The 22,350-nt window shown below is 43.2% G+C and overlaps 1 protein-coding gene across 5 annotated transcripts in view; it reads right to left on the bottom strand.

The window, feature by feature from the left end:
- Positions 1–16,752, bottom strand: part of LOC308590453 (cell adhesion molecule CEACAM21-like) — a 43,137-nt gene extending 26,385 nt beyond the window's left edge. The window contains exons 1-7 of one of the 5 annotated variants that reach the window (XM_081200512.1): positions 16,396–16,749; positions 14,254–14,631; positions 13,184–13,456; positions 12,276–12,395; positions 10,466–10,548; positions 1,705–1,746; positions 6–493 (exon numbers count right to left, since the gene is read on the bottom strand). In XM_081200512.1, the coding sequence (XP_081056638.1) occupies positions 446–493; positions 1,705–1,746; positions 10,466–10,548; positions 12,276–12,395; positions 13,184–13,456; positions 14,254–14,631; positions 16,396–16,672 (1,221 nt within the window). In that variant the 5' untranslated portion in view covers positions 16,673–16,749 and the 3' untranslated portion in view covers positions 6–445. Of the gene's footprint in view, positions 1–4; positions 494–1,704; positions 1,747–10,465; positions 10,549–12,275; positions 12,396–13,183; positions 13,457–14,253; positions 14,632–16,395 lie in introns of those variants that run through there. The other 4 variants (XM_081200511.1, XM_081200513.1, XM_081200514.1 and 1 more) reach the window with 4 other exon arrangements.
- Positions 16,753–22,350: the final 5,598 nt, after the last annotated feature.

Below are 22,350 nucleotides of genomic sequence, written 5' to 3'. Positions count from 1 at the left end.
AATACCTGAAAATGTGAACATCTGTCAAAACTATTTGGAAAAATGTGTATATCACATTAAATTTATTATATTTACATATATATGTAAATATATTATATTTACATTAAAATGCAGGCAAATTTTCATGAGGAATTTCCCTTTTCTTTCTTCTCCCTCAGCATTAATCCTTTAGTCACACAAGATGCAATTCCAAGGATTTCTGCCTGGCCGTTCCAGGAGGAGTTTCCTTTGTGTCTCTGTCTCAGTATCCCCAAGCCTTTCCCAGTGTGAGAGTCCCTTGGGGACTAAGGCTGCTTCCTTTGTTCAGAACAAGGACTAGGATTTCCAGAAAGACATGCCCTGTATTTACTCAGCACCATCTGAAAGGAAGAGATCAGATCAGGGAAGAGGCTTGAGGGCCCAGGAGAGGCCTCAGCAGAGGAGAGGAAGTTGCTGGTCCATGTCTTTATCTCTTTATCTCTTCGTAGACAGAAGGGATTCTGGGCTGCAAGGTCTAAAGAGAAAGTGGAGATGGGTCAGGAAAGTCAAATCCACCTTTGCTTTCATTTGTTTTCCTGGCCAGTGTAAGAATACATTTATTTACGTATTTATATTCTTGGAAGCTGCATGGCCTGTAAGAAGAGATGGAAATCAGAGCTAGTGACTTTAAGGCAAGTGGTTTATACTTTCAGGGAACCTGGGCATCCTCTGCCTGGAATTTGGATAATTCGGAATACAGGGCATGCCACTGTGAATTCAATGCGAAGGAGGAATTTCAGGTCTAGTTCCCTCAGGGCTTCTTTTGCAGTGTGAGCAGAGAAAAGCTTCACTTGCTGAAACACCCATTTCCACCTGACTCTACAATCCTTCAGGAGACCTGCACACCTTTGCAGCTGGCCATCTAGGTGTACATACATTTCTGTTCTGGAAGGAGAAATCCCTGCTTGAAATCTAGGAGAGCAGCTGCCATTCAATGTAGGCTTTACTCAGCTTGATAGACTAAAGAGGTGACTTGGTATTTGGCCACTTTCTATGTTCTGTTGGGTAGGTACATGAGGAAGACAATTGCCCATAAGGCCCTAAAATGTACGAGGCCAGCTTTCTGAGTTGTGTCTGTAATCTCGGGTTAATTGTGAGAGCAGCTGATGGGCTCTTGTTAATACATTGGTACCTTGGTTCTCAAACTTAATCCGTTCCGGAAGTCTGTTCCCAAACCAAAGCGTTCCAAAACCAAGGCACGCTTTCCTATAGTAAGTAATGCAAAATGGATTAAGACATTCCAGACTTTTAAAAACAACTCTTACTATCTAATGAGACCATTGATCCATAAAATGAAAGCAACGAACAATGTACTGCAGTCACATCATCAATCAATCAATCAATCAATCAATCAATCAATTAGTAGCTGGACTGCGTTCCACAGTCACAAAAAGAAAAGAAAACAGCCGCAAAATCAAAAAATGCGAAATAAATAGCAAAAACAGACAGACCTCAGCGCAACACTCAAAACGGAAGTGTGGCACTCAAATCAGAAGTGTAACACTCAAAACGGAGTATATTCGGCTTCTGAAAAACGTTCGCAAACCAGAACACTTTCTTTTGGGGTTGCAGTGTTCAGGTTCCAAGTTGCTTGAGTACCAAGGCGTTTGAGAACCAAGGCACCACTGTAACAGATATTTGGTCATATTTGGCATTTCCAAATATTCTGAAGCACAAAGGACTCACCTCATATGTGGTGGCAGCGCTGGAGGAATTTTCAGGATGAACCTGGGTCAACGACAAAAATATGTTGAAGGGAGCACCTCACTGTAGCCCTGATGCCCAGTTCTTGCAGTGTGTCAGTGCAGAATTCTGAGAATTCAGTTTATATTATTATGGCCAGTTTTAAATGTGTGGCCAGCTGAACTTGGCCAGTTCCATTTTCTTAAGACCCACATTTAGGGGCACCTTAGCAGATGCTGAAAGAGGGAGTGTTTTTCTGAAAACAGAAAGTTCTGTTTTTATTTTGTTTTTTAAACCCACTTTCCTTTCGTATCTTTGTGACTTAATTTGTCATTTCTTTCTGTGCTCCACTGTTTAATCTAGACTATAAATCCTCTGGATCATGGAAATGGCACCCCTCATCTGCTCTCAAGGTCAGCTAAGTTAGCACTGATGCAAAACATAAATGTTAAACAGCATGCAATAGCGGGAAAAGCTTGAGGGTGCCTCTTAACCCACAATACTTAGTACTCTAAATAGGTCAAATCATGTTTTTTCACATGGCCAGAGACCTGGTGCAAAATTCAACTGCAGTCACCAACTCCAGATAAAATAATAATAATAATAATAATAATAATAATAATAATAATAATAATAATAATAATTTATTTGTACCCTGCCCTCCCCTGCCAAGACCAGGCTCAGGGTGGCTAACAACCAATAATAAAAACAAGTTGATTAAAATACAATTTAAACGATTAAAATACAACATTAAAACATTAGGGTGCAATCTCTTCATAGGAGGAGAAAGGAAAAAGAAAGAGGGGGAGGGAATCAAACTGATTCTAAGCCAAAGAGAGAATTACAGTAGTCAAGCCTGGAGGTGACCATCGCATGGATCACTGTGGCCGTGTTGGGGCGGGAAAGGTAAGGGACTAACTGCTTGATGCGGCGAAGGTGGAAAAATGTCGCCTTGGCTGCTGTTGTAACCTGTGCCTCCATGGAAAGGGAGGCGTCAAGGATTACACCCAAACTCTTTTTTTTTTTATAATGATTTTTTATTGCGTTTCTTTTCATAGGTTAACAAATTTGTTTACATGGCAACATGCAAGAAACATTTTTTATATATATATATATGAAGAAAAATAAAAAAAGAAGAAATATTAAGAAACTTTCCTTAACGTCCTTCAACAGTTCACTTTTGGACCTCCTCACATCCTCTCAGCATTGCATTCATTGTTCTAGCCAGTTCAGCAATTTGTTATCTTGTTTCCCATCTTATTATACCTTTAAATATATTATGTTACCAATTTCAAAAATTTGTAATTTAGTTTTAACACTCTTAATAAACATAATATTTTGTTTCAAGTATGTCTCGTTTTTTTTCATCAATGCTTACTTTATCATTTGCTTAAAATAAATTGCAGAAGCATAACGTTTCTTAATCGTGCGCTATCTTAACATTCAAACAACTTGTAATGTTTTTGCAAATAGTCCTTAAATTTTTTCCAGTCCTCCTCCATTGTTTCTTCACTCAGATCTCGGATTCTGCCAGTCATTTCTGCCAACTCCATGTAGTCCATCAACTGCGTCTGCCAGTCCTCCAGTGTGGGTAAATCTGGTGTTTTCCAGAACTTAGCGATGAGAATCCTAGCTGCTGTGGTTGCATACATAAACAAGGTTCTGTCCTTCTTTGGCACCTTCCGGTCCACCATGCCCAGGAGAAAGGCCTCTGGTTTCTTAGAAAAGGTATATCTAAATACCTTTTTCAACTCATTATGTATCATTTCCCAAAAGGCCTTTACCTTCGGGCAGGTCCACCAGAGGTGAAAGAATGTCCCTTCTGCCTCCTTACATTTCCAACACTTATTATCAGAAAGATGATATATTTTAGCCAACTTGACTGGGGTCATGTACCACCGGTATACCATTTTCATAATGTTCTCTTTCAAGGCACTACATGCCGTGAATTTCATACCGGTGTTCCATAACCTTTCCCAGTCCTCAGACATAATGTTGTGTCCTACATCCTGTGCCCATTTTATCATAGCAGATTTAACTGTCTCATCCTGTGTGTTCCATTTAAGCAGCAAGTCATACATCCTCGAAAGTACCTTAGTCTTTGGTTCTAGTAACTCCGTCTCCAGTTTCGATTTCTCCAACTGGAAACCCACTTTTTTATCTATTTTGAATACCTCTTGAATTTGAGCATAATGCAACCAATCTCGCACCTTACCTTTTAGATTGTCCTGGCTTTGGAGCTTCCAATTATCTCCAACTCTTTCAATCAATTCCCAATATTTTGGCCAGTAGGCCTCCATATTGGGCCTTTTTTTAGAAATCTTGGCTTCCACAGGTGATAACCACCTCGGGGTCTTACTTTCTAATAGGTCCTTGTACTTCATCCAGACGGCAAAAATCGATTTTCTGACAATATGGTTTTTAAACAATTTATGAATCTTCGCCTTGTCGTACCACAAATATGCGTGCCAACCATACACATTATCAAACCCTTCCAGATCTAGGACATCGGTGTTTTCCAACAGAAACCAATCCTTCAACCAGCAGAAGGCTGCAGCTTCGTAATACAACCTTAAATCCGGCAGGGCAAACCCCCCTCTATCTTTTGAGTCAGTTAGTATTTTAAATTTTATTCGGGGCTTTTTGCCCTGCCAGACAAACTTAGAAATATCCTTCTGCCATTTTCCAAAGCATTCCATTCTGTCCACGACCTGAAGGGTTTGAAATAAGAATAACATTTTTGGCAAAACACACATCTTTATAGCTGCGATTCGGCCTGACAAGGTAAGTTTCAATCTTGACCATATATCCAAGTCTTTTTTAATTTCCAACCAACATTTTTCATAGTTATCTTTGAAAAGATTTAAATTTTTAGTGGACAAGGATACTCCCAGGTATTTCACTTTTTTAACCACACTTAACTCTGTCTCTTTCTGATACCCCTCTATCTCTGTAGGTGTCAGATTTTTAACCAAAACCTTAGTTTTTTGTTTGTTTAACTTAAATCCCGCCACCCGACCAAACTCCAGGATAAGTTCCAAAACTCTTTTTGTGCTAGATTCTGGCTCCTGTAATGTCAAGACTAAGTCATCTGCGAAAGCTTTCAGTTTGTATTGTTTCGCTCCGACCACTATACCTTGCACCAACTGGTCCTCCCTAATCATATTCAGCAATACCTCCAGAACAGAAATAAATAGCAGAGGGGATAGAGGGCACCCCTGTCGTGTCCCTTTTTCAATTTGAAGTTCCTCCGATACCACATTGTTCACTATCAGTTTAGCTTTTTGTTCTGAATAAATTGCTTCTAATCCATTTTCAAACCCCCGTCCCACTCCCATCCCTTTCAAGTTCTTCTTCATAAACATCCAAGAAATGTTGTCAAAAGCTTTCTCCGCATCAATAAAGATTAAAGCAGCCCTTGTGTTTCTAATTCGCAACAGCTCCAATATATCAATAATGTTCCTGGTATTGTCCGACATGTGTCTACCAGGGAGAAAGCCTGCTTGGTCCTTGTGAATTACTTCATTTAATACATTTTTAAGTCTACTTGCTAAAATGTCTGCAAAAATTTTGTAATCCACATTCAGGAGTGAGATGGGACGGTAGTTCTTAAGCTGAGTCTTTTCCCTTTCTGACTTGGGAATCAATGTGATAAATGCTTCTTTCCACGTTTCCGGTGCCTTCCTCCCCTCCATGATCTGGTTACAAACCTCCAACAACGGTTGTATCAAGAAATCCTTCAAAGTTTTATAATATTTGGAGGTGAGTCCGTCCGGGCCTGGAGATTTGCCCAGCTGCATGTTTTGGATGGCACCTTCAATTTCCAGTTGAGTTATTTTGCTGTTAAGAATTGATCTTTTATCTTGACTTATTTTAGGTAGTCCATTTGTTTCCAGAAATTGGTCCATTTCCGATTCTTTCTGAGGCCCCTGTGCGTAGAGCTCTTTGAAATATCTGTGGAAGCACTTTCTTATTTCTTCTGGTTTCTGAACTATTTTTCCTTGAATCTCCAAATTTGTAACCGTATTTAACTTTTGTCTTTTTTTCAGCTGCCAAGCCAGCAACTTTCCACATTTATTTGCTGATTCAAACGATCTCTGCTTCATTTGTTTGATTTTCCACTCAATCTCTTGATTGATCAGTTTCGAATATTGTGCTTGATGGAATTTGATCTCTCTTAGCACCTCTTTTGACTTCGGTTTGATTCTCAACTTTTTCTCTCCTTCACTTATTTTCTCTAAAATTTTTTCTTTTTTTCCATTCCAATATTTTCTTTTTATCGAATTCTGTTGAATCAGAAACCCTCTCATTACAGCTTTACTTGCATCCCAGATTGTTCTTTTCTCCACCGTAGTGTTCAAATTTATTTCAAAGTAGTCCTTTAGTGTTTTTTGGGCCTTCTTCACAATCTCTTGATCTCTTAACAAGGTGTCATTCATTCTCCATCTGAAGGATCCAGTTGGGAAAAGTCTCAGTTCCATTTTTAAGGCATTATGGTCGGAGCAGGTTTTTGGGCAGATTTCCACTTTTCTCGTTTTCGGAGCCAGCCCTCTAGATATCCAAATTTGGTCGATTCGTGTCCATGACAAGTGGGCCTCAGAAAAGAAGGTTCCTTCTTTACCCAAGGGGTTCCTTGTCCTCCAAATGTCAATCAAATCCATATTGTCTGTCATTTCAAAGAAAGTTTTGGGGAGTCTGCCGTCTGTTGTTAAGTTTTGATTTTGGGATTTGTCCATATTTGTAGACACCACCCCATTCATATCTCCCATCACAATAATATTAGCATAGTCCAAATAGTCCATCATTGTCTCATGCAGCTTCTTGTAGAATTCTGATTTTCCATCATTTGGCGCGTAAACTCCTAGTATCAAAATCTTTTCCCCTTGTGTTTGGATTTCAATTGCGAGAATTCTTCCATGATCATCTTTGAATAAAAATTTTGGCGATAGGTTCTCCTTTGCATAAATTACAACACCTCTTTTTTTAACTTTGTCTGATGAGATAAATTCTTGGCCAAGTCTTTTATTGATTAATACTTTCCTGTGGAGCCTAGTCACATGTGTTTCTTGCAGACATATTACATCCAATTGTTCTTTTTTTAGGATATGAAATATCCTTCTCCTTTTTTCCGGAGAATTCCCGCCATTTATGTTCCAACTAAGTAGCTGCAGAGACATCCTGTTCTATTTAAAATGTTCTTAAGATGGGGTGTCTTCCTTTTGCTCAGATCCCGAGGGTGTAGGCGTTGGCCCACTTCCGGGCGGTATTGGTGCTGGTAAAACTGGAAGCCAATCCGCTCCTTTATGGAGATCTTCTCCGTGGTCGTGAAGGAACTTTTGGTTATCTTCAGGTGTTCTTATTTTAACCTTCCTTTCTTTGTAGGTGAAGGATAATCCCTGTGGAAACTCCCACCTATAGGGAATTGCGTTGTGTCTCAGCAATTTTGCTAATTCTGTATAGGTGGCTCTAAGGTCCAGCAGCTGCCTCGGGATATCTCTGTAAATTTCCACCCTTTTGTCTTGTATTTCAATTGCTTTTTTGAAATGAAGGCCTAGGATCTTGTCTCTCTCTTCCTTTGTTCTTAAAATTATCAAACAGTCTCTGGATCTGTCTTTCCTTACCAGTCTTCCCAGTCTATATGCCGAGACAATCCTGAAATCTGTATCTTCCTTTAAACCCCAGAACTTCGAGAATTCCTATGTTAGGTATCCAATCAAGTCTCCTTGCTCGAGTTCCGGAATACCTCTCAATTTGATGTTGCTCTCGCGGTTTTTCAGTTCCACCATTGACAGATAGACTTGTTGTTCACCCACCTGTTTGTGCAGGGGCCTGACTTCTCCTTTTATTTCTTCAACCTCTTTTTGTAGAACTCCCACTTTCTGGATTGCTTCTCCAGCTAATTCCCGATTTTCCGCTGTTGCTCCTTGCAATTTCTCTATGGCTTGCGTGTGCTGGGAAACTTGGTCAGTCAATTTTTGAATCGAGGAAGTTGCTTTATCTATCTTCACAGACTGGTCGTCCACCTTCTGGTTTAGACTTGATAATTGCTCCAATATTTGTTTTAATAGTGTATCTGACCCACCTGCTGCCATATCTTCCTCAGTGGACTTCTCAGTTATTTCCCCTTGTTCTCTTTGGGTCACCAGTACAGCTGGAACCGACGAACGGCGTCCTTGGGTCAATGTTGTTTGTACAAATTGTGCTGGTCTTCTTTCCTTTTCTCTTTCCTTAGCCTCTTTAGTTTCCTTTGCTTTAGATGCTCTTGTTCTCCCTGCACCACTCATTACACATCTGTCAATGTTCAAGGTCAAATTGTCTATTGTTCCATGGGAAAGACAAATTCAGGAGTAAACAACCAGTGAGATGGAATTCAAAACAAAAGTCAGTTCCCAGGATTTTATAATCCGAAAGCCCTGTAGGGGGAGTACCACCAGGTTTCAAAGACAAAGAAGGAAGTAATCCGCCATTAAAGTTCCAAATTGTTTCAAGACAGTAAATTCATTAGTCCAAAAGTCCCTTCATAAACTCAAAATTTCCCAAAGCGCCTTTTATAGATCAACAAAGTTTCACGAAAGGTGCTTGTAACAGTATCCCATTCAGTCTTTTCTGCTCAAATATAACAGTTACGTTCCAGCAAAGTTTTGCAACTGTTTCCGCAGTTTGACACAGTCTCTCTCTCTGGCAGCCCGACAATCTGGCTCTTTAGAAATACAGCCCAAAGGAGAAAAAAGATAGGAGGAAAGTCACCACTTACTACTTCTTTTAGTCAATGTCCATTTCCACCTTCAGCTCAATAAAATAAGCAGATCTTATAGCACGAAAAAGTTTAAGCTTCCCACAGTCCCGTTTCAAGTGCTTCCGTTTTTAAAAGCTTTGCTTTGATCTTGTCAGCAATGTCGGAAGACGGACTTCCCTTTTCTCGTCTCCCGCTTTCAGCCAAATTTACCGAATTTCTTTTGCCAAATTTTAAACCCCTTTACTCACGGGTATGTTGCTTGCAGTTTAGCGTTGATTTTAGGAAGAAGGATCAGCGCTCATCTGTAACAGCCGCGCGGCTTCGCTTCCGCGGAAAGAGCGATGAACTCACAGCACCGCTACCCCTCCTTCACTCCGGGTCTCCTTACGGGGTCCCTTCTGTGTTTTCGGAGCAGCTTCTGGTGCCCGCCGAGTCCCACGGCCACGGGCTCACTCTACCCGTGGTTTATCTTGATGGGTCGTCGCTATGCCGCAGCGAACGACCCTTTTCCGCGGAGCCCCTCTTCAGAGCTCGAAGAGGACCGCCATTACAGTTTCGCGCCGCCCCCGGAAGTGATTACACCCAAACTCTTAACGGAAGGCAATGGCACTTATTGGGCCCCCGCAAGAGAAGGGAGTTGGTCCCTCATCCTCATGCCATCCCGACCCAGCCAGAGGAACTCTGTCTTTGAAGGATTTAGTTTCAATCGGCTCCCACGAAACCATCCAGCCACAGCTTCCAAGCATCTGGTCAGTGTGTCATAACACAGAATGCCAACATGATACAGAGAAAACATGTTCAACTCTACATCTACCCAAAACCCAATTCTAAGATCATCTGAGCTCCTGCCTCAATTACCAAAATGGGTTTCCCTTCTAATAATATTCCTGCCCTTTCCATTCACATGGTTTGCTACAAGAGAAAGAAAAATTTCCCCAGCTTGATGGGAAAGGAAGATTTTAAGTAGCCGCAGATCAGTAGTGGGTGGAGCCAGATGTAAAAATGGGTGGAGCGAGAAATGCAAATTTCACCTTTGTGCAGTAGGCTAGTTTCTGCACACATCCCTCTCTACACCTTCATCCAGGCAAGGCTGAGACTTTCAAAGACATATTCCAGCCAGGCAAAAACATTCAGGCAAGGTGTGAAGCCAGGTTGGTGGTGGACATGATCTGAGAAGGAGTGTGTGTTGTGGAAAGACTGAGCGTCGGCAAAGTGATATTTAACCCCCAGAACTCACTTTCCCCACTCCTTGTCTACCAGGTAAATGCTTTAAAATTGAGAGGATCGGCTCCATTCTAAACCCATCATAATATTGGCAATAAACAACAGCATAAGAAAACTAGCTTGATGGCAGCCTTCCTCACAAGGTGATCATCTTTCTTCCAACAAAGCCTGGTTATAATCAACCCTCCGTTAGAAGGAAGAGGATTGGTTTGAGAAGATATTGAATTATTTGGGTAGGTTTCAACAATTTGGGGCAATTAAATGTTAAAAGTTAAATAAATCTTGTGGAGGGAGGAGTGTTAAGGTATATAGAATTGTACATATGGCTGATTTGAATATGTTATTATTGATTATGTATACCCAATGCATCAGCCGCCTGGGGGTTTTCACTGTTTGTTTTCACTATTTGTGTTTTGGTTGTTAGTAAAAAAATAATAAAATAAAATAAAATAAAATAATTGACCCTCCGTTAATACTCCTGGCAGAGAACTGAAGTCCTCCAGAGATCTTCACAGTTCAGGAGGAGAAAGCAAGATGAAATATTTCTACATCAGATACAAATTTCCAATCATACCATCCCCAAATGTGTTGGAGGTGAGACAGGTACATAAACAGGTTCATTGTGGGCAATAGGGTTTTTTTTTTTTTTAACTTATTGAATTTCGCCTGAAAAGAGGGAACCCAGATCAAAGGGGTGTGGGGTGGAGATGGCATTTAGATGCTGTAGGTGCCTAGTGCTTGCCATGCTTGAGGTGGCCCCATCTCACCCCAAACGACCATCTGGAGGCCCCCCGAGTCACTCACCTGTCCAGACGGAGGAACGTTCTCATATATTTGAGGGGTGGATACAACCTGGGTGGAAGTTTTGCCATTTCGACGACAGACACCTGGAGGAGGGAGAAGTCTGGGAATAAACTCGTAATGTGGACCTCATATCCTACAACAGACCCTACAGATCTGCCCCTGAGAGCAGGCTAACATCAAGCAAACTGCAGCAAGACTATTTCTTTATGCTTTTTAAGAAGCATCTTGTCCTTAACAAGAAGGAGAAATGCAGTTTATTGATATTGATTGATTGCATCCTATCCCACCCTGTTCTCCAATGAACTCAGGGTGCAACAGTTCTGCTGCTCTGCATTTCAGCCTCACAACAACCCTGTGAGGTAGGTTAAGCTGAGAAGCAACAACCGGCCCAAGGTCCTTCGTGGCCAAGTGGGGATTTAAACCCTGGTCTCCAGCTTCCCAGTATGACACTCTAACCATGACACCGTTTCTTACACCAGTGTGGTGTAGTGGTTAAGAGCGGTGGACTCGTAATCTGGTGAACTGGGTTCGATTCCCCGCTCCTCCACATGCAGCTCTTGGGTGACTTTGGGCTAGTCATACTTCTCTGAAGTCTCTCAGCCCCACTCACCTCACAGAGTGTTTGTTGTGGGGGAGGAAGGGAAAAGGAGATTGTTAGCCGCTTTGAGACTCCTTTGGGTAGTGATAAAGCGGGATATCAAATCCAAACTCTTCTTACACAGGCATACAAGCTAGTCCCCCAACAGCTTACAGCCTAAAGGAGGTGACTCATTTAAATGTCAGTGTACTATGCCAACCATTCGGGGTTCCTTTTCCAGTCAGCAGAGTCACCCAGAAAGTCTTCTCAGTTCAGCTCATGTGTTGGTGAATTCCCACGTGGGAATAAACACCTCATCCATTTCATTTCAGCTTAAAGTCTTTATTGCAGAATTAAAATTGCAACTTATAAAACTATTCGTCTAACGGAAATAAAGTAAAACTGTATATACAGCGAATTATTCCTCCTCTCCTCTCTTCACTTGAGTGTGTGAGTTGGGACCATTGGTGTAGTAGGAGATTAGAAGTCCAACTTAACAATGCATATTCTTGCCAGTTAGCATGAGAAGGGGTTAAGACCACAGAGCTGTACTGCTGATAGGCAGACTATAGAGATGTACATGGGAGAGAGGGCTCTGTGTGATTTCATTTCCCCACCTCCCCACCCCTCTTTCTTTAACCACCAATGAGGGCTCCGCTTGCTCCAGCTCATACACATGTCTGAGGCTGTTTTTACTGTAAATATAAGTATTTTACCTGCATAGTTTGTTTACTGCTGCTGTTGCAGAGAACCAATGCACGGCTATAAGTAAGTAAATCATATTTTAACTTACTTCCCAGTCTGTTGCCTGATTCTTTGTCAAGAAAGGTAAGAAAGGGGGACACAGCTTACGTTTTAGATGGGCTTTACCCAAATAAGGCTTCACAATTCTTATGCTTTAATTTTCTGCTAAGGATGGGATCTTAAACTCTGTTCAGCTTGTTTAAGTGGGTGCCTGGAGGTAAGGTAAAGATAAAGGGACCCCTGACTGTTAGGTCCAGTCACGGATGACTGTTAGGTCCAGCTCACCCCGTTGCGGGGATTCGAACTGCCACCCTTCAGATGGGCAAGCCCTAGGCTCTGTGGGTTAACCCACAGCGCCACCCGTGTCCCTGCCTGGAGGTATAAATTGCAATTAATATATCCTCTCCTAACTAGTAAAACTCATCCCACAGTTGAGAGCACCATGTTGAGAGCACCCTGCAGTCCACGGGCTGCTCTGGTTTTACTCACGGAGAAAGACGTAAGTCAGTGTTCCTACTAGCACCAATATCACAGCCAGGGACCCGATAACAGTCCCAGCGAGGGCTCCAGCAGAACCAGAAGAGGAAGAAGAAGAACCATCTGATGAATCTGAAGAGCAAAGGACTTTTTTCATGATTTTGCATTAAGGGTTGACAATAATCTGGCCTCTCATCTCTCCCTCTAATAGCACTAAAGGAAGGAAGGTCAATACTTTAGAATTACCCAGCTTTGGGGGCAGAGAGGCAGCAGCATATAATGTCCAGAAATGAATGCAGCTCTTCCTGGCTCACATAAGATTGGCTAGAAAAGAAGCCAAGGTGTTACCCTCCAAAAGGTGAGAAATAGTTCTTCCTCGGACTCAGTGCCCAGTCTAGTGATTTTCTTTCTTTCTTTCTTTCTTTCTTTCTTTCTTTCTTTCTTTCTTTCTTTCTTTCTTTCTTTCTTTCTTTCTTTCTTTCTTCCTTCCTTCCTTCCTTCCTTCCTTCCTTCCTTCCTTCCTTCCTTCCTCCCTTCCTCCCTTCCTCCCTTCCTTCCTGAATGTTTTTATTACATATTCTCTTGGTTTTTGAAAGAACATGCGTTGTCTCTTTTTTCAACATACACCCTAAATATTACCACCCAACCCCCTCTCCCCACCTCCTTCTACCCCAGTCTAGCGATATTCTTTGATCCTTCCAGCTCCCCCAAGCTCTTCTCCCACACTCAGCTATGTGGGCCGCACAACAAGCTATAGGCCCCTTGAGCATTGAAAACAGCTGTCCCATATGCGCCAACATTTCTCTGATGAAACACCATAATCTACCTCCACACAAAAAGCGATAGGGAGTTAGAAGCAACTAGCATGGAGAGCAGAGTCAAGAGGAAAGGATTTACTTGTTTATTAGTGGATTACTCACATGCCAAAGTTATCTTACTGGGGTTGCTTGTAGCATTACTGACAGGGTTGACTGCCTGACATATATAGATCCCTTCGTCCTCTTTGGTGATGCCAGTTAGCATGAGGGTTCGGTTCTGGTCAGAAAGCCCAGTATTAGATGGGACAGGATTACCATCCTTGAACCAAAGGATGGAGACGTCAAAGTGATCAGAGGTGTTGCAGTGTAAGGTGACAGTTGTGTTCTCTGCCACTAGGGATTCTGTCGGCCGCAGGACTGGGTTGGAGAGGATTTCTGCAGATGAAAAGACAATCATCATTTGTGGGTCCTCATGGTCGCTGAATCTGGTTATGGTCTCTTTAAGAGAAGCCATCAAAGAAAGCCACTTTGAGCCACTGACATGTTTTGTTGTTGTTGTTGTTGTTTAGTTGTTTGGTCGTGTCTGACTCTTCCTGACCCCATGGACCAGGGCACGCCAGGCACTCCTGTCTTCCACTGCCTCCCACGGTTTGGTCAGACTCATGTTTGTAGCTTCAAGAATACTGTCCAACCATCTCGTCCTCTGTCGTCCCCTTCTCCTTGTGCCCTCCATCTTTCCCACCATCAGGGTCTTTTCCAGGGAGTCTTCTCTTGTCATGAGGTGGCCAAAATATTGGAGCCTCAGCTTCACGATCTGTCCTTCCAGTGAGCACTCAGGGCTGATTTCCTTAAGAATGGAGAGGTTTGATCTTCTTGCAGTCCATGGGACTCTCAAGAGTCTCCTCCAACACCATATGTTGGTTTAAAAATGCTTTTAAATGAATATAACTCCCCCTCCCACCCAAAAACCCCCTCAAACATTTCCCCATTTGAACAGCTAAAAAGGCTGTTGCAAGACTAGCGTATTCTGGTATAGTTTTCTGATGAAAAAATGAATGATTTTGTAGGGGCACATTCTTGGGGCAGAGGAATTGTGTTTAGGACAAATTCACGAGCCGCATCCCACCCTCCCTAAGGGGGAAGACACAGAACTCTCCACCTCAGAGCGCAGCAGAGGAGATAGATTTGGGTGCATAAGAAGTAAGAATGACTGGAGAGCAAGTTAATCATACCTGAAACGGTGATGTTTGTATCCCCTGTGCTGGTAACCCCAAGACCTTCTGGTTTAAATGAATAGATTCCAGAGTCAGATTCATCTGGCTTTAAATCTGTGATGTAAAGGGAGCAATCTGGCTTCACAGTTTCCCTGCCAGTGTGGGCAGGTCCCTTGGACTCACCACTAACTGGAGCTAGGAAAAAGGAAATAATCATGTTTCTTTCTCCAGCTGCCCCTCTGTACCATTTGCAGCTGGCAATATTCTTCAGATCAAGACCTTCTGGTGTTAAGGTGACACTCTCTCCTTCTTTCAGCACTTCTGGAGCAACTCTGATACTTATTCCAGTTGTCTCCTGGCCTCGAGTCAACAGGAAGCAGGAACTCAGGACGGAGGCTGCAGTGTGGAGAAGAAAATGAAAGACATGTTCTGCTAAAGAAGAAGAAAATAGGCATTTCCTGGAGCCATCTAACCTCTGCCGAAATGTCACGGCACACTCTAAATATCCCAGTTCGTAACAGTGATTCCCCTCAAGAGCTTCCTGCAAACACCAAGTGTAGCCCTTACTTTACTGAGCAAGCAAGAAGGAAGTTCCTTTCCTGGCAGCTCAGCCTCAACCTTCTTCTGGGGCAGACATGAACAAAGGGGAAGCGCTCTTGCATTTCCCCTTCCAGGACCCTCCCATGTGTCTAGCTAAGCAAACATTAACATAAAGGGGTCCAGTGAAGGAGGTCTGGGCATCTGTCTGTGTTTACCTCCTTCAGGGACTCAGGATGATTCCTTTCTTTTCTTCTCTTTATAATTTTTCATTTTTAACAAATAAACATAATAATCTGATTTATAAATCCTTTATGTGCTTTCACCATACCACAAATACACATGCCAGCCAAATATATTATCATGACATTCCAAGTCTTTAATATGCGGATTCTTCAGTGACAACCATTCCTTCAACCAGCACAGACAGGAAGCTTCAAAGTATAATCTCATATCCGACAGGGAGAAACCTCTTCTCTCTTTCTCATCTATCAATATTTTATATTTTATTCCTGGTTTTTCCCCTTGCCAGATATCTTTTTGCCATTTATTTCAATAATTTCAATCTGTCTTGCCAATCACCGGTATTGATTGAAAGAAAAATAACATTCATTTTAATAAATGATTCCTTTCTTCACACAAAGTGCTCACCGGGCACTAAGAATCCTTCTACCATTTTTTATTTCCCCCAGGGATCCAGCCTGCCCCTTAAGTACTACCTCTCTACCTTCCTCCAGAGCTGCTTGTCTAGAAGGCTCTGAGGCATTGTCAAAGTCATCATGGAACCATACCCTCCAACATTTCTCCAATGAATATGGGGACATCCTAAGGAAAACCAGGATATTCCAGGGTCAAATCAGAAACTGGCTTCTGCAAATCGGAGACTGTATCTGGAAAACAGGGACACCTGGAGGGTCTGTATGTAACTCAATCTGCAGTCTTTCAGAACTCTTACCTGTGGAAATGGGGGCCTGATTCTGCATCCAAGTAGGTAGGAAACAGAGGGTGAAGCGGTGCGGCCCTTAGTGGGACTTGCCAATTTTGCATTTCATTGCAAGTTTAAGTACATATTTAAAATGCATTCTCTTGCAAATTAACACAATGGTCTAGTTTGAATTCCTGAGAAGGACACCGCAGCAACATTTGGAGGAGCATGAAATCTGGCAGTGAGTGAGGTGTAGACCTCTGCATTAGTCTGAGAGGTGCAGATCTATATTAGAACTAAAAGGCCAAATTCCTCCAGCATACTCATGCTACCCCCAAGCTCAGCTGCATGTAACTCCACCTGCTTCCTTCCAGTGCTCTTACCAGCAACCCCTTTGGAAATGGGGTCCGGATTCTGCATCCTAGTAGGTAGGAAACCAAGGGTGCAACAGGGTGGTCCCTAGCATATAAATACATGTTTAAACAGTGGTTTTTCACTCAAAACAACACCTTCCTCTAATTTGAATTCTTGAGAACTGCACCACAACATTTGGAGAAGTAGGAAATTGGGTGCAGAGTTAGGTTTCGACATCTGCATTAGTGGGAGAGATACAGATCTGAGCTAAAAGACCAAATTCCTCCAGAATCCTCAACTCCCCCCAAGTAAGTCCTCCCCATTGCAGGGTGCTGACCTCCCACCTGCTAAGGGCAGCATCTTCCAGGAGACATTCCAGCCATGGGATCTGCGTGGCCTGTCCATCTTGTGGGTGCACTTCCTGGAGAATCGATCTGGCTCTCTGTACCTTGACAGCTCGTGCTCTGGGGTCTTTCTCTGCTCCTTGCCTAGTATCTGGTTCCAGCACCACTGCTGGCTCCGAGTGAGTCTCTGATCAGAGAAACAGGAACTTGGCCGCTGAACTTTCAGCACTGGGTTTTCCCCCAAGGGTTGGAAATCATCCAAACAAAGCTCTTTCATTAACTTCCTCCTATCCCCTTACTAGCCAAGCCAATCCCTGAACTATTTGCTCAAATACAACTCAGCAGCACCCGCCTCAAAAAACGACAGCAAAGATGCAGTCCGGGTTGCAAGAGTGCAAAGAGGGAGACGATATCCGAGAGTTGGGACATTTAGGGTTCATTACAAAAAATGTCTAAAGCGGAAGTCTCCAACCAGTCCAGAATTTTGATCTGCTGTAGACTCCCAGCCAGGAACTTGCCACCTGCTTCTGCTGTTTCAATTTAAATTTGTGATTACTAGTGCTAGGATTTTACCATAAATCACATGCTGAGATGCTGGCAGACTATTATTTTCCAGTGGAAGTGAGGCAAGTGTTCTTGCTGCAAACTTTGAACAATTATAGCGACAAAATTCTCTCTTTGTTTTCCAGCATTTTTCCTCGTCGGCCAAGACTTGTGGTTGATGTGGAGCGAGAGAGGAGGACACTACCACCATTTAGACTTGTGTTTTGGTACCAAAAGAAGGCCTTTCTATCTCTTTCACCACCTCCCTTCTCTCTGTGTCACCCATTGCTCTGTTCCTCCTTATAGAGTTCCTGTGTCTCTTGCATGTGCACACCCCTTGGGTACGATTTGGATGTCCTCTCAAATGACGAAAATGGACCAGCTACTCCTTGGGTCTTTCTTCCCCATTTCCGCACATGTGTGATGTAGAGATCCTGTAGACCAGGGCGGTCCAACTTTTTATAGCAAGTGGCCCGCAAGAAGAGATCCAAGATGGCGAACAGCACTTAGTCAGCGTGAGTGTGAGCTCCCTGATTTATCTTTTAAGATTGTTTTAATGAGTATAGAAACCTATTAACTTTTAACTTTAGTTTTTAGCTTTTTAGTTTTAGTTTTAAATTAGTAAGTAGGAGGACGCCTCTTTCTATCGGGGAGACAACCATTGACCTTGAAACTGGGGCGGGTGCATGAAGAGAGAAATGACTAAGCAACCATACAGCCCTGCTTGTGGGAGAGGAACTGGGAAACGTACCAGAGATTCCAGAGATTTAGACGACACAGAGGAACTGAGATGCCTGCCGCTTGCTAAACAAACAAAAATTAGTGAATCTGAAAGTACAAAGGATATTTTTAATATTCCGGTTTCAAACTCTTTCACACTGCTAGCAGAGATGAATGACGAGGAAACCAGTGTGAAAGAACCTTTTGATAACCTGCCTACTAAACCTTCAAGCAATAATAATACTGGCATCCACTCGAATGTCTGCACTAGAGCCTGTGAAAGCTGCATTGACGAGATACTATTTAAACACTCGTCTACTTTAGACCTAGTTGCTAGAACAGTGGACTATATCTTTAAATACATAAAAGACATCCAAGGATCCTTGGAGAAGATTATCTCGCTTGTATCCCTAACAGGTAAAGACAGTTCCCCTGATGTACCACCTGAGATGAAGCCCTTACAAATGCCCAGAGCACCCGTTTTACCTCATACCTCCTGTATAATTCCTCAAGCTGCTGGCAATCAGAAAAGTGAGCAAGGTGAGCAAAATAAGAAGGAACAACACTCTGCACCTCCTCACAAACTGCTGCTGCAAGCTACCAAAATCTGCCTAACGGTTTGCCCCTTTAGAGGCAAGGTGATAAACTGGCATTATAAGAGTGATATAAGGAGACACCTAGCGGAGCTTCTGAGGGTAATCCCTAGCTCTATTGACCTGAAGCATACTGATCATATTAGCAGCAGACCTCAGAGGCAGAGAGTGCTGCTCTCCTTTAAAACCAAAAAGCTCCCTGCACTTATTATGTCCTCAAGAAGCCTTCTAATTAACTATGGAATCCTTGCTACAAGAGTCTTTACCAATACCAAGATCTGCCCCCTCTTACCAAACTGCTTGTTCAAAAAGAAAGCAGACAAGTCTGAGGGTCCGCCAATTGTCACGACCCCAACTCCCCTGGCCGCAGATCTAATCAGCCCCCCTGCCTCCACTGACAAAGGCTATACATCTGGAGAATTCTACGGAGCGTGAGTTACTTCTATCCTTCTCCCAATTGCCAAAACTGGAGCGGACTGAGATAACGGACAGATTGGACGAGCTGCTACTCTGTCTCCGTAACTCAGAAGACCATGCTCATATAAATAAGATGAATTCCTCACCAATTGTAGATCAGTCTACACAAGCCCAAGTGGTACCTGCTTTAACGACCTTTGATCTGCAACCTGGCTGTACACGGCCTCGGGATGTCAAGCCCGGGCAGGATACAGTGGAAGATTCGACAACCCTTTGGTCAAACTCGGAAGCTGTGGCAAGACTGGATGCTCTTTTGGAGGCAAACCGAAAAGGATGCCTTCCACCTGCCTTACACTGCATGTTCCCTACAGCATCCGCATCCGCAGATCTAAAAGGCCCACCCCCCTCAATCTTAGAGCATACTTTAAATGTAGAGTCTATGGACCTGTCGTTAAGTGATACCCCCGTGCACCAGAATCCATCCCTGCAGCTACCAATAATTAAGCCTCAATTCATGGTTGCTGCTGCGGTAAGTGGTGCTCGGAAATTGCCTGGTAAGCAAGCTACAATTACTTCCTTCTTCCAGCCTATTGTCCCCCCTCGCCGCGTGCATTCCCAGGTGGATTCTGCCGTGCTGGTTCCGCAAGGCCCAGCATGACTCGAAGGGGTGACCAGGAGATTACTTACTTTCTTATCCTGGAATGTAGCTGGCATTAAACCTAAGCTGATGGATCCATCCTTTGTCGCCTACATAAAAGGCAGTCATATTCTTTTGCTGCAAGAGACCTGGGCTTGCGAGGGCTTCTCCCTATCAGGGTATAAGGGCTTCTACCTGAATGCACAACAGAATTTACTATCATCTGGCAGACCACAAGGTGGGTTGGCTACCTTAGTTTCTTTGGCCTTAAACCTGCAGGTGGAACAAATTGACATCCAGTCGTCATCCATGCTGGGTGTAAAGCTACAAACAGCGGAGGAAGTGTTCGTGCTGATTAATGTTTATTTGCACCCAATCTATAAGAAAAACCTGGTGGACCAAAGATGGAGGGAAATTCAACAGACTCTTGAAACTCTCCTAGAGAAATATCCTGAAGCCACCTTCCTAGTTGCAGGAGATTTCAATGGCCGATTGTCTCACTCTGATAAATCATTATTTGCTAAATATAATAAATATCCCTCACTACCCATTTTAACCTCAGACCTTTTACCCAGGAATTTTAAAGACAGTGTTGCTACATACGCAGGTTTTAAATGTAGACAAACTTTGATGGCTCTTAATTTTCACCTTCTAAACGGAGCTCTCAGTTCTGATTACCCTGCCGAATTTACTTTCTGGTCAGGCTCCCAAGCCTCTACCATAGACTTTATTTGGACATCAGTAGACCTAATTCCCAAAATTTCCAACTTTAGGGTGGTAACGAGGCTGGAAAGTGACCATTTTCCATTAGAACTTTCTCTGGTCCTGGATGGAGAATTGGCTACCTATTCCTGTGTGCCTATTACAAATAACCAGCTTCAGATGAGGCCCACTGCCTTAAAATGGACCGACAATATGGCTCAACGGATAAATGAACTCCTTTGGTCTGACCAATTGCAAGAGACAAGGGACTCCCTTATCCAGGCAGTTGAGCCACTGCCAATATATGACAATTTAGTAGAACTGCTAAAACCTTCGTTGGCTAAGACCCCGGTAATGAATAGTAACCATTTCTCTCATAAAAAGTGGTTTGACGAGGAATGTAGGCACTTCAAGAACAACCTATATAATGAATTCTTGGCATATAGGGCATCAAATGACCCCGCACCTAGCAGTCACCTTATGAACCTCAAGAGAAGGTATAAAGCACTATTAAAGGAAAAGAAGCTTGCGGCAGAAAGAAATGATTGGAAGAACCTTTTAAAAGCTGCAGAAAATAGAAATCCCTCCTCCTTTTGGCACCAAATTTCCAAATACCTGGGTAGACCGTTGTCAAGGATAGAACCCCAAATTTCAGCTGACACCTGGGAAAGCTTCTTCTCCGTTTTATATGCAGCTCACGCACCCAGCGGAGGAAGGTTAGATTTGGCCCCCTTGCCAGAGTGGGATCCTGTTACCTGCTCTGAAGTGGAAACACTTATAGGCCAATTTGAGGCGGGCAAGGCACCCGGAGACGATCTTATTTCTATAGATGTTATTAAAGCCAATAAGGATTGGTGGTGTCCACCCCTAGCAGCTCTTTTTACTTATATAAACAAAACAGCACAATTTCCTCCAAGCTGGAACTCTGCACTGATTGTGTTAATTCACAAGAAAGGGCCGCGCACAGACCCGGCCAATTTTAGACCAATTAGCCTGCTAAATGTTATCGGGAAGATCTATTCAAGATTTCTACTTAACAAATTAACGACCTGGATGGAAAGCAACAATATCATCGCAGAGGAACAGGCGGGTTTCCGCCCCGGAAGATCAACAACAGACCAAATCTTAATCTTAAATCACTTGGCCACCAAGTACGCTGGCAATGGCCTAAAAGCCCTCCACGTCGCCTTTATAGACTTTAAGCAGGCCTTTGATCTAATTCCCAGGAACCAGCTATGGACAAAATTGGCAGCGACATCTATCGACCGCCGCCTTCTCTTGCTGATTATTAATCTGCATACAAATACCCTCTTGAGGATTAGGATAGATAGTAAGGGGCTAGTCTCCAATCCGGTTGCCACCACTAGGGGGGTAAGACAGGGCTGTTTGCTTGCCCCTGCTCTGTTTAATTTTTATATTAATTCGCTAGTGGTGCATATGGCAAATGCTGATTTCCATCCACCAAAACTGGCAGGACGAGCCTTAAATGTCCTACTGTATGCGGATGATGCTGCCCTATTAGCTACCTCCCCCATCGGATTAAGGAGGATGCTTCGAGCTCTTCATGAATATGAGACCCAACACGAGCTCCAATTAAATTATGCCAAGACCAAAATAATGGTCTTTGCTGCTCGACTGAAGCCTAATTTATGGTCAATTAATGGTATTCCTTTAGAGCAGGTCAGTTGCTTCAAATACCTGGGTCAGGTTGTAAGATCAAATAGGTCCTTCCTGGCGCACAGAGAATACATAGCCTCGAACGCATCCAAAGCAGCCCTGGTGATTAGAACCCTGTACTCCAAGAAACAGGCACAAACTGTCAATGTTGCCTTACGTCTCTTTAAAATGAAAGTCCTCCCTCTTCTGCTGGTGGGCATTGCCTTGGGCTCATGTAGGGATTTTGAAAAATTGGAATCTATCCAAACCCAATTCCTCAGGGCCATACTCAGGATCCCCCCCTCCGTGGCAGGCGCGATCATGAGATTGGAAACCGGTTGTCAAGCCTTTAGGTATGTGGCCCTGAAAGCGAAGTTATGGCTATGGCTCAAGCTCTGTTTCAGACCGGTGGGTTTGGCCCCCTTGATTCTGAGGGATAACTTTAAATCTCCATGGGAAGGGGAGATAGTGGAGGAAGTGCAGAAGTGCGGGTTGTCCTCCCTTTATATAGAGTCCATGACGTATAGCCACGCAAAGGCGGTGATCGCGCAAAGATTAAGGGATATTGCCAGACAGGAGGACATAGCCCGTGTGAAACCTGGGTTGTTTCTGGGGGAGCAGTTGTATCGGGCTGCTCCAGCTCGCTACCTGGCGGATATCCACTACGTGGAATACCGCAGACTATTT

The sequence above is a fragment of the Podarcis bocagei genome, assembly GCF_964188305.1.
Source record: "Podarcis bocagei genome assembly, chromosome: 7".
Lineage (NCBI taxonomy): Eukaryota > Metazoa > Chordata > Lepidosauria > Squamata > Lacertidae > Podarcis > Podarcis bocagei.
The sequence above is the reverse complement of the archived record's forward strand: the minus strand, read 5'-3'. Positions and strand labels throughout refer to the sequence as shown.